Source organism: Haliotis rubra, unplaced genomic scaffold, assembly GCF_003918875.1.
Source record: "Haliotis rubra isolate DU_JTF1 unplaced genomic scaffold, ASM391887v1 Scf3, whole genome shotgun sequence".
Taxonomy (NCBI): Eukaryota; Metazoa; Mollusca; class Gastropoda; order Lepetellida; family Haliotidae; genus Haliotis; species Haliotis rubra.
The window spans coordinates 5,162,230-5,180,178 of record NW_025766968.1 but is presented as its reverse complement, the minus strand read 5'-3'; the positions used below and the strand labels follow the sequence as shown (position 1 = coordinate 5,180,178).

General features: G+C 39.9%; 1 protein-coding gene across 1 annotated transcript in view; it reads right to left on the bottom strand.

Annotated features, from left to right (window-relative positions):
* Positions 1 to 17,949, bottom strand: part of LOC124282440 — a 35,913-nt gene continuing 17,964 nt past the window's right edge. Inside the window, exons 2-11 of the mRNA XM_046718425.1 lie at positions 9,557 to 9,675; positions 8,704 to 8,946; positions 7,403 to 7,614; positions 6,676 to 7,104; positions 5,981 to 6,181; positions 5,403 to 5,504; positions 4,490 to 4,633; positions 4,036 to 4,197; positions 2,960 to 3,100; positions 1 to 1,903 (exon numbers count right to left, since the gene is read on the bottom strand). Of these exons, the coding sequence (XP_046574381.1) occupies positions 1,850 to 1,903; positions 2,960 to 3,100; positions 4,036 to 4,197; positions 4,490 to 4,633; positions 5,403 to 5,504; positions 5,981 to 6,181; positions 6,676 to 7,104; positions 7,403 to 7,614; positions 8,704 to 8,946; positions 9,557 to 9,675 (1,807 nt within the window). The 3' untranslated portion in view covers positions 1 to 1,849. The remainder of the gene's footprint in view (positions 1,904 to 2,959; positions 3,101 to 4,035; positions 4,198 to 4,489; positions 4,634 to 5,402; positions 5,505 to 5,980; positions 6,182 to 6,675; positions 7,105 to 7,402; positions 7,615 to 8,703; positions 8,947 to 9,556; positions 9,676 to 17,949) is intronic.

Genomic DNA, 17,949 nt, shown 5'->3' with positions numbered 1-17,949 from the left:
ACTTTTTTATTTACACTGGATTCCCAATAAACAATGCCTGCATGGTTCAATTGGAATGGAAACAACATTCTTTTATGGAATAGCCTTTCTATCAAATGACAATGGTATTTTACATAATGCTTGATGTTCTAGTGAACATCACCAACAATATTAATACTTTGGTGATGTATTGTTGTTTCTTTCCGATTTAGCTTTAGTAGAATGCTCGTCCACGCTGTCCTCCAATCCATAAACCATTGTGAAGACAAATAATCCAAATATCTGCAACAGACTTCCCTGTCACGTAGGTCGATGTTCATGATGTCAATCACTGGACTGTCTGGTCCAGGGCCTAGATTTTCGAAGCTCTCTTAGCGCTAAGATAGTCGTAAGTGCCATACATTAACATCAACTTACGACTATCTTAGCGCTAAGAGAGCTTCGAAAATCTAGGCCCAGATTCGGTAATTTACAGACCGCCGTATTATAGCTGGAAGAGTGCTGAGAGCGGCACAAAACAACAAACTGACAAACAATCAAACACACTATGAGTTTTGTCAGATCACATGATTCATCCACCACATTGATGATTGATATATAAGCGAGTGAGTGATTGAATATGGTATTATGGCGCTTGCAGACATTCTCAATGTTATGGTGGCGGACACCAGAAATGTACTCATGTGAGGAATCGAATCCGGGAATTCATGACATGACGAGCAAAACGTTTTATCTAAGGTACCCCTAACCCATTCCCCACCCACATCCACACCTCCACCCCACCCCAATTGATGTAATACCCCAACCCACTGTTCCCATTAATTCGAGGTAGTAAAGGAACTTTTGGTCAGCGAGGAATTGGAGTTAAAAGCCTTTGGACCAGTATTTTAGTTTTATGAGGACGTGTTGAAAGAAATCGAAGTGGCGGATGTCATGTTACTGTTTCTTTCGGTGAATCCAAGACTTACAATCTTACAAGTCCTGAGACACTCGTATAGTACAGACAAACCAAGAATCGCGTGTATGGTACTGGCAAGCTCAGGACCACATAAATGCCATTTTGGATTGACAAACCCAGAAGCACGTGCATGGTGCTGGCAATCCTAGAAGCAAGCACATGGTGCTGACTAGCTCATAAGCACGTGCATGGTGCTGGCAATCCTAGAAGCACGCACATGGTGCTGATAGGCTCATAAGCACGTGCATGGTGCTGGCAATCCTAGAAGCACGCACATGGTGCTGACAATCCTAGAAGCACGTGCATGGTGCTGACAATCCTAGAAGCACGTGTTTGGTGCTGACAAGCTCAGAAGCACGTGTGTGATGCTGGCAATCCTAGAAGCAAGCACATGGTGCTGACTAGCTCATAAGCACGTGCATTGTGCTGGCAATCCTAGAAGCACGTGTGTGATACTAACAAACCCAGAGAAGAGTGAATGGTGCTGACCAACCAAGAGGATCGGTGCCGACAAACAAAGGTAAGAACAATTGGCGTGAAAATGAGATGTGAACAACAGCTCTCAGATAATGGCACAAGATACGCAACTCTGTACAACGAAGGAAATGGTTGAAGACAAGAAACATAATGCACATTGTCCAGCATATTACCAAATCAGAACGAAGTGCCCCCGCTCGTCTCTGGACAGATGTTAATGCCTGACAGTTATCAGTTAGGAAGCTACAAAAGCACTATACAGCCACACAAAATGAAGTTTAAAATGTCACTGTGTTTCAAACTGTCCATTGAAAAATACGTCATCAAATGACTGTGCAGGATGAACAGGTCGTGAAGTACTGGAACTGGTTTTCCATCACAGCCCGCTTGCAGTGAACTAGGCGCACGTCTTGCAGTTCGGAGACATGCCCCTGCTTACATTCGTTTTGGCATGTAGTTGAATGGTGGTGGAACTTTCACGAGTGGTGCCTGGAAACAATAACACACAAGATGGGTGGACTGACCAAGATTCTCACATAAACAACCTCTACAAGTGTAAACATGAAACATACAACTTCATGGATGACAACTTCTTGTTTATTGCATAGAGCGACGTTTAGATGTAGATTCTTACACCGTTATCAAGCTAAAAGTGACTACAACCAAATGTTGAGAGGTACATGTATATACACATAGTATGTTTTGACAAACAGCAGATTAACATTAACAATAGCTTGTAATTGAATAACAACTGGTACATAATTAGGAGAGGCCAGTTGGAGAGAAAGAACAACAAACGGAGCTGGTGATGAAGCCAATAAACAAGGGGGATTAAGTGTACCCGAGAGGCATATACACATAGGTATGTTTTGACAAACAGCAGATTAACTGTACCCTAAAAGCGTACTATCGTACAGGGACTACACAATTGTATCTCTGATATTTGCAAAGTCGTATAAGATACAACGTTTAGGTTCCTTTCCTACTAACACAACGAAGACACGGAAAGCCAAAGTGTTGACGTTTGCGAAGTCAGAGGTCTAAATGCATATAAAACAATATTTTGCGGTGATGCTAAGGAGGGAAAGCCCTTGAGTGTGTATCGTAACAAAACCGCGGACATTCGTGACCAATGTTTGAAATGAAATATAACGCGAGTACAAAAGAATGTCCAATCGCGAATGAGTCTAAATATAAATTTAGAAAAATGCCAGGCCGCCATCACTCAAATATGCTTCTCCAAGCCGCTTTGTTAGCTTGTACCGAGAATTTATTAGTCGCCATGCTGACAGACTGATCATCAAATCTGACGTGGATTGAAATAGATGTAGGATCTTTGCTCAAAGATGTATCGTATCGGAGTGAAACGCCTGTTATGAGTGGGACCCAAACACATATAATATTTTGATTTATTTTCCAACCCCTTTGGGCCATGCAGTATATCTGTTATTCTTCATACAATACAATACTACCGGCAACACTAAAAGTAGTTTATATTCAGGGCATCAGGTTTGACGTCTGCTCAACAAGAATGAAACCACTCACAAGTCCACCATTCATCATGTCAGTGATAGCGCGCTCCACTCTGCTGCACTGCTTGTCAATTGCACGTTGTTTCAGTGACGTCGTCGAGTGATTGCATTCCATCATAGCGCACATGGGGTCACTGGGGTTGCACTGTTTGAACTGAAATGGGAAAATCAAATCAGAGTTTGAACTGATACCACCTCTTTAAACAATCACCCGATTATCTACCTTGAACGACTAACATACGGGTTTCCCAACATTGTAAGCCTGTAGGACACAGGGATTCGAATCTCTGTTTGGACGATAATTTTTTATGCAATGATTGTAGCGGTATGGTTTACGAAAAAAATCATTTCTTCACCGAGTTCGTTCAAATTTGGAATATATGTTAATCATAACATATACAAACAATATACAACTGCAAAAGTGTAGATTTCTATTTTAAATAATTATCGCCCAAACAAAGATTCGAACTCCTGTGCTGTAGGATATGTGGTATTTCTTTCCTTCCTAATGCATTACGCATCCAGTGTGAATAAGGATCGAGTAGTCAGGCTCAGTGACGTATTGATGCATCGCATCCCGGTTGGCGTCCACCCACGTCCAGACTCCATTATCCAGAACGCAGCCACATGGCTGGTATATTGCTTTGGAAATACTGTATTCGAAATTTAATGGAAGTTTCCTGGTTGTCGCAGCGGTTGTATTCTCCCAGCATTTACGGATAATTTTGGAATCGTTTATGCCGAAGGAAGTAATCATAGGGCTGTAACCATTCATTTACTGAATCCGACACGACCAATGCCATGTATCAGTGTGTACGATGTTTCATACACAAAATAGGGGTTGGTTGTCGATTCACACCTCTGCCACCCGTTTGAATATATACGTATCCCATTGACCTCGTATGGTTGTATCCAGACCCTGGAATCGACCAGCCTTCACCTGATTGTGGCACGGCCATGATCCTGTGGTTGAAGAGGTCCTCAGCATCCCGTGCTTGAGGATTCAGTATGTCGGCAAGAAAGGACGTCATGGGTATTAATCATACCTATGTTTATCTAGCATAAAATAAGATTCACTCACTTACTCACCTGTTTATATATATCACCCTGGAAACCGCTCCTCAACAGGAAGATGGCGATGTCCTCCCGTCTCTGGTCCACACAGTCAAACAGCACAGAGTTGAACCGTGTTACATCGCCGTGTTCCTTCAGACCGGTCACCAGCCTCGTGACCATGTCGAGGTCAGCTCTCTGTAATAGCGTAGCGGAGTCAATGTTGGTTATCCATATTGGTAAAACGACCGCAACCCACTACCCCAACGGAAAAATCAAACAAAAACACAATGAAAAGAGACAATGCAAAAGCCTGTCTACATTGTCATTAGTAGTTGTTCTCTGTCAGATGCAAACAAATTCATTTTGTAACCATGGGAACAAATAAAAAAAATTAAAAACAACAAAAAACAAATTCATTTTGCATACTTGAAAATTATCGCATTTTATCAGTGTACCAGCACAGAAAAAATATTGAAGATATACTCACTTTAATAGCACCTTTTAAGCTTTCCTCAAAGCTCGTTTCGTATATGAAGACCTCCGCGTCGCAGTCCTGGACCTCCTTCTGTAGGATCAGGAACTCCTGGTTGCTGCACATCTTCCGACTGTAGGTCACGGGACGCCTTCCTCTCTGTGGGATGTAAGGTGTATGTGAGTCATATATAGTTAATTCAGTTGAAAGAAACATGCGACACACATTAACGCACAAAGGCGATCTGATGCGTTACTTCGAACCAGGGATTCAGTCCCAAAAGTAGTAGAATTTGTACTAAACTACAAAAAATATTGTAACACAGTGTAATCCGAAAAACAGCGTATGTTACATGTCACAAAACAGATAGTATATATAGTACGTACTCATGGATGTTGGAAGAACATAACAAATACATAGTCTGTGATTCCAAACCAAGAGTCTTTGGCAGATACATTGGTGAAAAACATTGTTCTTCAAAATTTGACTTGTAGTTATGTTCTGATTGCCATAAATTCTGAAAAAGCTGGGAAACTTTTAGTTCAAATTGGGAATTATTTGTGTCCATTGCCGCAGACTCCGGGCCGAATAGTTCGATTCATGGGTACAATGTGTGAAGCCCTTTTCTGGTGTCCCCCGCCGTGATATTGCTGGAATATTGCTAAAAGCGGCGTAAAAGCATACTCACTCACTCACTCATTCACTCAGTCACTCACTGACGAATCTTTTTCTGTTGCACGTGGAATTCATGTTCGAAGCGTCTGTGAGTAATCCTCCAAGAACCTGCTTTCATTTTCAAGAGCATGGATTGTGCAGATCTACGTGCATAGTTATCAGGCGTGTTACCAGGTCCAAGACTGTGTATCAGTAATAGTGAGACCGGAATGTTACCGATATAACGATAGTTTCACCGGTGAGCTCTACTTACCACATCACCTTGATCCGGGTTAGCACCTTGTCTCTCAAGGACGTCGATTACCTCTGGGTCATCCATGAAGAGATAGGCGTAATGGAGTGGATATCGCCCAAGCTGAAATTACAAGGCGTGTAAGTCATCCATCAAAAATGGATGGCAAGCCGAATACATCATGCAAAAGGTAACATTTGTGGGGAAGAAGCATGGTCAGGTTTTCATGCCGATTTTAAAGATGCGTTTAGAAGCGGAATATAATTTATACGATAAGGGGATACATGGCGAAAACATCTACAAGAAGATGTAGCTTGAAAGCCGAATGCATCTTCTGTGCGATAAGGTTTACATCCCAAATGCATCCTGAACATAATCAGGGCACAATATCGAACGCAAGATTACAGTATTCTGGAACGCCTAAGGGACGCTACTCCGCAAAGTGAATTGTGGCATTTGAGACGACGTGTCCACCTATGCCTCTAAATTTGCGCAAGCCGCAATCATATATCAATACTTTTATCGTATATTTATTTTTTGTTTTAGCACAAAGGTAATAGCATTATTTGCAATGTAGAGGGGCAAGCTGTTCTAGTTACGTTATCAGGTATGTTGACAGCGAAGCTGCAGTCCCGAGCAAGCATCAACGTGGCGTCTCTGTGACGGAGGAGCATCGCCCTGAGTAACGGCGTCCTGCCGCACTTATCCCTCGCGTTAGCGTATTTCTGGCAGGACAGCAACTTCTTGAGGTCGTCGAGCGCATCGTCTTCAACGGCAGTGAACACGCGTCTCACATACGTCTGAAGTAAGAGAAATTGCCCTCCAGTGAATTAACTTGTAATTTGAACTCGCTAATGCCGATTGATGGCTTAAACTGGTATCATATACAATTCTTCATGTCTTCGAGTAACGCAATGGTAGTGTTGAAAGACTGATAAAAGCGGCTTAAAATCATCTCAACGTACTCAAATGTTGATGGTTTGGTATTATACCTCATGTCTGCACCGGAAGTTAAACAAATCTCAAGTTCAAAAGGTTAAAAATGTACATGTATATTATATTGTATTATATAAGTAGAAACTATAAACTAAAACATAACACTTTAACTTTATACTGTTTAAATACAATGTTAAAATACCTCTAAATTGAAGAAAACTAATTGACACAAAGTTCTTATCTGTTTTTGTTTTGTTTTGTTTTAATAGAGACACAGTAATTCCTTAGAAAAATCCCTAATCTATGCCTGTTACTCACAGCCTATACTTGTGTAAATAACTCCCTGCCCTTACTATACCTGTATTGCATCCACAAGCTTGACGACCTCAAACACCTGTCGAGAGGAATGTTTTTTGGCATATTCTGCTGCTGTTTTGCCAGAACTGTCCTTGATGCCAGTAAATGAGTAGTTATCAAGAATCAGCTTCTCCACGGCATCAAACTGTTTGTTTTTGATGAGCTTCAGTACCTGTTCATCAATCAGTTTCACATACACGGTTAAGTTCAACGCTAGGGCATAGTCGCGTGCTGTTCTCCCAAACTTGTCTCTGGCGGAGATGCTGACTCCGGCTGCCAGGGCACTCTTGGCGAGATTCTCTGTCTCTTTGCGTTTAATAATTTCAAACAGGATGGTCTGGCCGTCGGGATTGCGGGCGTCGAGGTCTGATCCCTGGAACAACCGCTCTATGACCTTGTCATCACGTGGACGGAACTGACCCGTTAACACCTGTAATTTGAGTGATTGAGTTTAATGTTTCAGCTTTTAGCAATATTCCAGCAATATCACGGCGGGGGACACCAGAAATTACCTTCACATTGTACCCATGTGGGGAATCAAAGACGAGCAAACTCCTACCCCACCGCCCCAATTATTGGCTGTGCTTAGATGTTGTACGTTGTTTCACAGTATACCAATCAGCCGACTCTACATTTGCTTTTCGTATTACCAAATAACTGACCATCTTTTCCGTATCGACACAACATTTGTAAATTTAAGAGTCCTACATACACGAGAATACACGTACATGGAAAAACAGAGGTTTAGTTTGTGCAGGATCCGAATACTCGTTGAAAAGGACACTTGTGTCTGGTTGTAGTTCCATGATCATTTCCATGGCGTCCAGGCTGTTAGTTTCCCACGTCGCCGCTAGGAGGGGCTGCGGAACTTCCGGGCATTCTGGGTACTGTCTCTGATAGGCGTGATCCCTTGTGTTGACATCGTGATTGTTTAAAATACCTGCAAGGTTAGTAAAAACATCAATCTATGAGAAACATTATTTACAGTAGACATATGCATAGTAACAAGTTTTAATCAAATATCGGTAGAAAGCGGCAGTTTCAGACAGAGAAATTGAATGTGGTGTGAGGTATGTCTGCAGGCATACATGTACTGGATGGAATGCGATTACAAAACAAAAACGTTTACTGACCATTGGAAAATACGTAGTTCAGGCTGACAGGCTACACCAAATTTACGATACAGTAATTCTTTTCTTGACAGAGCTATCTAATTGACCATGTACAGATTGTACCTGTATCTAAATTTCATGGGGCAATTATAAATATGTAAAGATAGTGATGGTTTGTATATTTCTAATCTTTTCTTTATTCTGAAATCTTTCTGCCTTCATGTGTACGATAGCTCCGGTATCGATACTTTTTATTCAGTTTTGAAAAAAACAGCGCTACAGTTTTACTGAGCGTCGCACGTCAGTGGTATCATAAATGGGATCTTAGACCAGAATTTCAAGATCTATTTACACCAAAGAAACTCTATACGTTTTTCTATTCGTGAAGATCGGGGTTAGAATTGTTCTTCAGCAACCCATGCTTGTCGTAAGAGGCGACTAACGGATCGGGTGGCCAGGCTCGCTCACTTGGTTGACACATGTCATCGTATTCCAATTGCGTAGATCGATGCTCATGCTGTTGATCATTGGATTGTCTGATCCAGACTCGATTATTTACAGACCGCCGCCATATAGCTGGAATATTGCTGAGTGCGGTGTTAAACTGACTGACTGAGTTTGGTTTTACGCCGCTTTTAGCAATATTCCAGCAACATCACGGCGGGGGACACCAGAAATGGGCTTCACACATTGTGCCCATGTGGGGATTCGAACCCGGGTCTTCGGCGTGACGAGCCAACGCTTTAACCATTAAGCTACCCCACCACCCCGCGGTGTTAAACACTAACCAACCAACCAACTATGCGTGTTTCATTACCAGACACATCACACATATACAGATTTGGATGGAGTCGTTTGGCTGTAACAAAGACACGCAATTTCTTAATCGTTTCTTTTGTTATCAGTCACAGTCTCACCTTGTTTCTGCCACATCCGCACAATGAATCCCAGACCGCCAACAAATGCCAAAGCAAGTTCGATAGAGTTCTCATATTTCTCAATCAATTGTAAAAGGTCAGTTTTCTTAACATCATTCTGAATCAATGTCTTCATATTCACAATCTTCCCGTTTTTGACTGTTGTCAAACGAGACCACATGAGGAGCAGACGTTCAACTTGCTTCCGGTCCGGCTGGGGCTCTTGCAATATTACCCATAGACCTGCGAAACAGCAAAACATGTACACTAAAATCGATGTAATATCTTAAAAAGCGCACTTGTGGTGTGTTTAACTAATTAATGATAATCTAAGAAGCAAGACAGGCAGTTGACAAACTCTGAAGAACTAGACGTGACGTTGAACCCCCTGGATGCTAGAGGGACATATATATTTCTTCTCTTCTCTTCCTCAATTTGAAGTCGAGTGAAATTCAAGTTACACTTTGCATGCATTCCTGCATTTGTGAATTCTGTAGGAAATACCATGTTTCTTGAAATCACCAACAGTCATTTTAGGCAAACCAAAGTGCTAAAATTACCTCTGAAAATTCGTACATCGGAAATCTCGCCATTTTTGCCCATCACGAAATCAGCATTAACGACGTTTTTCATGTGGGTTTTGAAATACAAAAAGGGGTATTTACTTAAGGAATTAAATTTCTAAAACAGGATATTATTGATGACGATATCTGTTTCTTTCATCAAATCACCAATGGCAACGACAACAGAAAACCCTGTCAATCTGTGCTCACGTTATCACACCAACGCTGTCGTATCGTGTACAGCGCTTGTAGTGCCATTCCTGCTCTATATGATGACCTATCCAGTGTACCTGGGTGATATTTCTTGTACCAGTGAAGCGTCTCCTGCCAGCCGTCGGGCTTTTCGTCCATCAGGATGTCTAACGCTGTCTGACTCTTGTTGTTTGTTATCTGTGTATCACACCCACACCTGCAAGTCCAGAAGTAAAGTAGGATGTGATCAAGTCTAGAAGTAATATAGGATGTGATCAAGTCCAGAAGTAATATAGGATGTGATCAAGTCTAGAAGTAATATAGGATGTGATCAAGTCCAAGTAATATAGGATGTGATCAAGTCTAGAAGTAATATAGGATGTGATCAAGTCTAGAAGTAATATAGGATGTGATCAAGTCTAGAAGTAATATAGGATGTGATCAAGTCCAAAAGTAATATAGGATGTGATCAAGTCCAGAAGTAATATAGGATGTGATCAAGTCTAGAAGTAATATAGGATGTGATCAAGTCTAGAAGTAATATAGGATGTGATCAAGTCTAGAAGTAGGATGGAATGTTACAAGTCCAGAAGTAATAGTAGGATGTGATCAAGTCTAGAAGTAATATAGATGTGATATAGGATGTGATCAAGTCTAGAAGTAATATAGGATGTGATCAAGTCTAGAAGTAATATAGGATGTGATCAAGTCTAGAAGTAATATATGATGTGATCAAGTCCAAAAAGTAATATAGGATTTGATCAAGTCTAGAAGTAATATAGGATGTGATCAAGTCTAGAAGTAATATAGGATGTGATCAAGTCTAGAAGTAATATAGGATGTGATCAAGTCCAGAAGTAATATAGGATGTGATCAAGTCCAGAAGTAATATAGGATGTGATCAAGTCTAGAAGTAATATAGGATGTGATCAAGTCTAGAAGTAATATAGGATGTGATCAAGTCCAGAAGTAGGATGTGATCAAGCTAGAAGTAATATTGGATGTGGTCAAGTCCAGAAGTAAAGTAGGATGTGATCAAGTCTAGAAGTAATATAGGATGTGATCAAGTACAGAAGTAATATAGGATGTGGTCAAGTCCAGAAGTAATTTAGGATGTGATCAAGTCTAGAAGTAATATAGGATGTGATCAAGTCTAGAAGTAATATAGGATGTGATCAAGTCTAGAAGTAATATAGGATGTGATCAAGTCTAGAAGTAATATAGGATGTGATCAAGTCTAGAAGTAGGATGGAATGTTACAAGTCCAGAAGTAAAGTAGGATTTGGTCAAGTCTAGAAGTAATATAGGATGTGATCAAGTCTAGAAGTAATATAGGATGTGATCAAGTCTAGAAGTAATATAGGATGTGATCAAGTCTAGAAGTAATATAGGATGTGATCAAGTCTAGAAGTAATATAGGATGTGATCAAGTCTAGAAGTAATATAGGATGTGATCAAGTCTAGAAGTAAGTAATATAGGATGTTATCAAGTCTAGAAGTAATATAGGATGTGATCAAGTCTAGAAGTAATATAAGATGTGATCAAGTCCAAAAGTAATATAGGATTTGATCAAGTCTAGAAGTAATATAGGATGTGATCAAGTCTAGAAGTAATATAGGATGTGATCAAGTCTAGAAGTAATATAGGATGTGATCAAGTCTAGAAGTAATATAGGATGTGATCAAGTCTAGAAGTAACATAGGATGTGATCCAGTCTAGAAGTAATATAGGATGTGATCAAGTCTAGAAGTAGGATGGAATGCTTACAAGTCCAGAAGTAAAGTAGGATGTGATCAAGTCTAGAACTAACATGGAATGTGTGCAAGTCCAGAAGTAAAGTAGGATGTGATGAAGTCTAGAAGTAATATAGGATGTGATCAAGTCCAGAAGTAATATAGGATGTGATCAAGTCTAGAAGTAATATAGGATGTGATCAAGTCCAGAAGTAATATAGGATGTGATCAAGTCTAGAAGTAATATATGATGTGATCAAGTCCAGAAGTAATATAGGATTTGATCAAGTCCAGAAGTAATATAGGATGTGATCAAGTCTAGAAGTAATATAGGATGTGATCAAGTCTAGAAGTAATATAGGATGTGATCAAGTCTAGAAGTAATATAGGATGTGATCAAGTCTAGAAGTAATATAGGATGTGATGAAGTCTAGAAGTAATATATGATGTGATCAAGTCTAGAAGTAATATAGGATTTGATCAAGTCCAGAAGTAATATAGGATGTGATCAAGTCTAGAAGTAATATAGGATGTGATCAAGTCTAGAAGTAATATAGGATGTGATCAAGTCTAGAAGTAATATAGGATGTGATCAAGTCCAGAAGTAATATAGGATGTGATCAAGTCTAGAAGTAATATAGGATGTGATCAAGTCTAGAAGTAATATAAGATGTGATCAAGTCCAAAAGTAATATAGGATTTGATCAAGTCAAGTCTAGAAGTAATATAGGATGTGATCAAGTCTAGAAGTAATATAGGATGTGATCAAGTCTAGAAGTAGGATGGAATGTTATCAAGTCCAGAAGTAAAGTAGGATGTGATCAAGTCTAGAAGTAGGATGGAATGTTACAAGTCCAGAAGTAAAGTAGGATTTGATCAAGTCTAGAAGTAATATAGGATGTGATCAAGTCTAGAAGTAATATAGGATGTGATCAAGTCTAGAAGTAATATAGGATGTTATCAAGTCTAGAAGTAATATAGGATGTGATCAAGTCTAGAAGTAATATAAGATGTGATCAAGTAGGATTTGAAAGTAATATAGGATGTGATCAAGTCTAGAAGTAATATAGGATGTGATCAAGTCTAGAAGTAATATAGGATGTGATCAAGTCTAGAAGTAATATAGGATGTGATCAAGTCTAGAAGTAATATAGGATGTGATCAAGTCTAGAAGTAATATAGGATGTGATCCAGTCTAGAAGTAATATAGGATGTGATCAAGTCTAGAAGTAGGATGGAATGCTTACAAGTCCAGAAGTAAAGTAGGATGTGATCAAGTCTAGAACTAACATGGAATGTGTGCAAGTCCAGTAGTAAAGTAGGATGTGATGAAGTCTAGAAGTAATATAGGATGTGATCAAGTCCAGAAGTAATATAGGATGTGATCAAGTCTAGAAGTAATATATGATGTGATCAAGTCCAGAAGTAATATAGGATTTGATCAAGTCCAGAAGTAATATAGGATGTGATCAAGTCTAGAAGTAATATAGGATGTGATCAAGTCTAGAAGTAATATATGATGTGATCAAGTCTAGAAGTAATATAGGATTTGATCAAGTCCAGAAGTAATATAGGATGTGATCAAGTCTAGAAGTAATATAGGATGTGATCAAGTCTAGAAGTAATATAGGATGTGATCAAGTCTAGAAGTAATATAGGATGTGATCAAGTCCAGAAGTAATATAGGATGTGATCAAGTCTAGAAGTAATATAGGATGTGATCAAGTCTAGAAGTAATATAAGATGTGATCAAGTCCAAAAGTAATATAGGATTTGATCAAGTCCAGAAGTAATATAGGATGTGATCAAGTCTAGAAGTAATATAGGATGTGATCAAGTCTAGAAGTAATATAGGATGTGATCAAGTCTAGAAGTAGGATGGAATGTTAACAAGTCCAGAAGTAAAGTAGGATGTGATCAAGTCTAGAAGTAGGATGGAATGTTAACAAGTCTAGAAGTAATACGAAAAGTTAACAAACCAGAATAAATACGGAATATCAGCAAGTTCAGAAGTAATATAGAATATGAGCAGCAATGTCGCTTTTAAGACTTAAAAGAACTTGAAGACATGACACTGTTCACGGATAACAATTTCCTGCTCATTTGATTCGACATCTCAAGTCTTCCAAGTAGCCATGTAACGTGAATACAAATAATCAAGACCTTGTTATCCACAAAATGTCTTCAGGCATTGCAAAAGATATACCCTTATTTACCTTTCTTTCACAAAACAAACCAGCGAGCCGCGAAGAATGCCGGATTACCTGTCCCGATTTAATAATTGTGTTCCTCCCGAGCCTTTCCCGAAACTTACAGTGAGTGTGTACGGTTTTCGAAGCTTTTAGTCAAAATTCCAGAAATATCACCAAGAAATGAAACAAAAAGTCAATCCTACAGAGAAAATTCACTGAAGACAGTCTATTGTTCAGAAGGTGTTAAATGAGTGTAACATCGTGAACATTGGATTGCAGCATACATGTTTTCAGAAATGAAAGACTGTGACACTATAGTGAGTGAGTTTGGTTTTAGCCGCTTGTTGCAGTTTTCCAGCAATATCACGATGGGGAACACCAGAAAAGGACTTCACACATTGCACCCATGTGGCGAATCGAACCCAGGTCTTCGGCGTGACGAGCGAACGCTTTAAACACTAGGCTACCCTCATCGGCCCCGTGACATCATATGGCGCCTATTGACCAATCAGAAGGCTATTGGGTGAATGTACTCATAGGCCTGTAACTATTTCGGAAGAGGATAAGAGGCTAAACTGACAGTCAAATGAAGTATACACTCGACAAAGAGATTACAAACGTTATCAAATGTGACTAAGCTGATTTGTTGTGAAATACTCACTGATATGATGTAATTAATTTAAAAATACCGGTATCAAATACATCATCATCACCATCATCATTGAGTTTGGTTTTACGCCTCTTTTAGCAATATTCCAGCAATATCACGGCGGAGCACGCCAGAAATGGGCTTCACACATTGTACCCATGTGGAGAATCGAACCCGTGTCTTCGGCATGACGAGCGAACGCTTTAACCAGTAGGCTACCCCACTGCCCCACCTCCTCGCCCTCCTCCTCCTCCTCGTCATCATCATCAAATGGCCGTGTCTTGTTATTTATTGTTTTGTTTTTAATTTTTAGACACGATCAAACACTGCCGTTTAGTTGCTTTAGCCCGGAGGTTTATCACATAATTTTATTTTAAATGTTGAATAAATAGTACCAGGGTTAGTATAATTTCAGTTGTCAACTATTCCAAGATAATTTTAAAATTCTCATTCTCAGGATTTTGTCAAAAGAACTCGCACTGGTTTTTATTCGTCAAGACGTGAAATGAATCATCACAAGGGACACGTGATATTATCTCGCGTTTCACAAGATGCAAGTCATGCAATGTAACGAGCAAGGCCTGACGCATTTGTTCACGAGATCCTTCGTAGTTACTTATTCATTAAATCTGATTTGTCATTCCTTATATGTTATAGGCCTTCTACATTACACGTCCACGACTGATTTCTTTACCATGACAACACTTGAGAAGCAATAAAGAGTCTGTATGTTGCGCAACCCCCTATAAACCGCATACCAAGAGATCCCTGGACATACAGATCATCATGACATCCACTTAAAGCCGAATAAGGCATTCCATTTGATATTGAGCAACACTGGGATGAGGGTTACGGCTGCCATCAGTTTGTGCTGTGTAATAACATACCCACGTGAACTAGGACGTTTTTTCTGTGTAACTCCTTAATTGAATATTAACTGCATCTAAAAAGTTCCTATCGGCCTACGATGACACTGTGAAATGTAATGACTTCTTAGTGGCCTGTATCTTTGTAGATACAAGTCATACTCTTGTGTACAGTGTTCGAAATAGCCACTCGCCCGTGTCCTCGTCTCTAACCTCAGCTCTCTGATTTCAATCAGCCATATAGCTGCAGTTAGCGGCAGCTCATGGTAAGTTGACATCAGAGGTACTGGATGCATGACTGAATTCGAACAGGTTCCCTTGGAATGAGATTTGACAATATGTGACAATACACATTGCTAGTGGCACTCCTTGCCCTGCCTCCCGTACTCACTGGGTAACGATCAGAAAGCAACTCAGCAAACCTGTTCATAGTGTGTGAGTGAGTGAGTGAATGGAGTGAGTGAGTGAGTGCAGCTTTCAGATATTGAAACAACTGAAATCGAACCCACCATATGCGGATATTGGCATCATTGCCAAGGGACGCAACTCTGCACAGCGAATTGCGGTGCCTTTGGAAAATGGGAAACCAGTAATGAGGAGGAGTACTCCAGTTATAGTCCATCTTGGCCACAGGTTAAATACCGGAAACGTTCTCATCGAACCAAACCCAAAGTAATTATTGATTTGGAAGGCCCTCGAGCGTGATAACGGCAATTCATGCTTACTCTGGTGGTCATCAGTACGATCGGATCCTAGGGAGTATAAAACCCAACTGTGTGCCAGATTCGTCACGCACATGACAAGGCATGTGATACGTACCATTTTCTAAAAGGATAATTAAATATTCGACTAAGAGAGACCCGGCTGGGCCTCGTGTACATGGATACAGATGAAGGTGGGTAATATTCGTTACGTGATGCAATACATCATGAAACGTAATTAGTTGTCTCGATGTAAAAAATAAATCTAAATAGTTCCGTCTAAAAAACAAATGTTGACACCAGTTGTATGAAAATACACACTGCCCCGAAAAAAAGTCCAAAAGAGCAAACTAAATTTTTGGTTTGGCGTTCCCAGCCTGGTTCCCTGGGTCTGTTGCGCCTGCGCTAACGCTCCGACACTGACCCAGGTAACCAGTGTCGGAGCGTTAGCGCAGGCGCAACAGATCCAGGGAACCAGGCTGTGGCGTTCCGTATTTTTGCCTAGTTCCGCAGTGAATGGGAAATTACTGAAGATACAAGTGTTCCATATGGTCAATGATAGCATTATATAAGTGGTGAAGTATATCTTCGTAACACGACATAACAGTGTACATTCTTAATTAATATTATCTGGTGTTCGGATCACGTAAGCCTTCGTGTGTGTTACCATAGAAACGAAGTGAATCAATAACGTTGCCTAGCAACACACAACTTCTGAACATGTTCATCTTATCGATGACCGTGTCGCGATATAATCTGGCCGTCAGGAGATAACAAATGATCTCCAGCGTTGACATGTTGCATCTTTGTCACGTTACTCGTGCAATAACATGAGGTTGACAATAGTGTTTGTCATTTGTTCGTGATAAGCAGTCTTTCCTTTACAAGAAACATATCAATGATATTCTGAACGGTGGTGCGGCTTTAAATACCGTAGTTCCTCTATAACACCTCTAATATACTACCCATCAAAACTTTACACTCACTAAAGCACTCATTATATGTTATGTATATATATGTGGTTACGTCGAAGATGAATTTCTCCACTAACTTGAGGGAACCAACTGCAAACCTTATGCAGATGAATTGCACGAGGATCATGCATGAAATTGCTGAAAAGCATGTGCAAATATCGTACATGTGAACAACTGCGTTTTGGTGTAAAGTTTTGTTAAGAATTCGCCAATTTTCACCTAGTTTCATCATTTATTGAACTCATGACAAAAACATTTTCAACGTTACGAATTTATTTTACAATATATCGGTTCAAGTGTAAACCGTGCCTTTAAACAGTGTGGAATATTTAACAAAATCTGGTTTAGAACAGCTGACTGAAGTAAGTGGCTACATTTACACTAGTGACTCTAAACTTTTGATGGGTAGTATAGAACAGTTGACTGAAGTAAGTGGCTACATTTACACTAGTGAGTCTAAACTTTTGATGGGTAGTATAGTAGTCGAATCATATGACGTGTCCAAAGTTTGAATTAAGATCTCTAACAGAGGCTGAGTCTATCATTCATAAACGACGTTGAGCCAACTGACGTATTAATCTCTCAAAGTTGGGACAGGTAGTACGTGTTTAAATGATTACAGTATCGGTGAATCTGAAGAATACGCAATGAAGAAAAAATAAACAAGCCTTGATGAGTATGTCTTGCATATCATACGCATGTACTGTAATCGGTGTACCGTTACAGATAATTTATCACATTCACTCTATGGTTATTATTAATGATAACAGCATACACATTCCGTGAAGCATTTCACAGAGCAGTTCTCTTAATGATTTCTATCAAGGATAACAAGAACCTTCTGCATTTAGGCGCGTTTAGACAATTGATAATTAGATTCAATGATAATTCATAAAAATCACATCGCATTATCAGCTTGTAACGCGGCTTTACTGATGCTATTCAGGACTGCAATTTGAGTAAATAGCTTCCTTGCACCCGAAGGGAGTGTACAAAACATGGGACGATGGGTAGCCTCGTGGTTAAAGCGTTTGCTCTTCACAGGTTTGATTCCGCACATGGGTACAAATTGTGAAACCCATGTCTGGTGTCCCCAGCCATGATATTATTATTTACTCTGCTGAAACTAAATTCGCTCATTCATAAAACATATCTGCATGAAAAAGCATCAGTCACATTTTACTGGGAAGAAATACAATGGGGAGACGGTGGTTTATGTCCGGCGTCTGGAATGTACAGAGATCTACAATCTACCCTGGCCTCTAGGGCTTCCACGGGTACTCGATTACTCGAGGACGAGTCGGGTTTAGCTGGACTCGAGTCCATTTTCAAGGACTCGAGGACTCGGAAAGGGGAGATAACTCGAATTATTGAC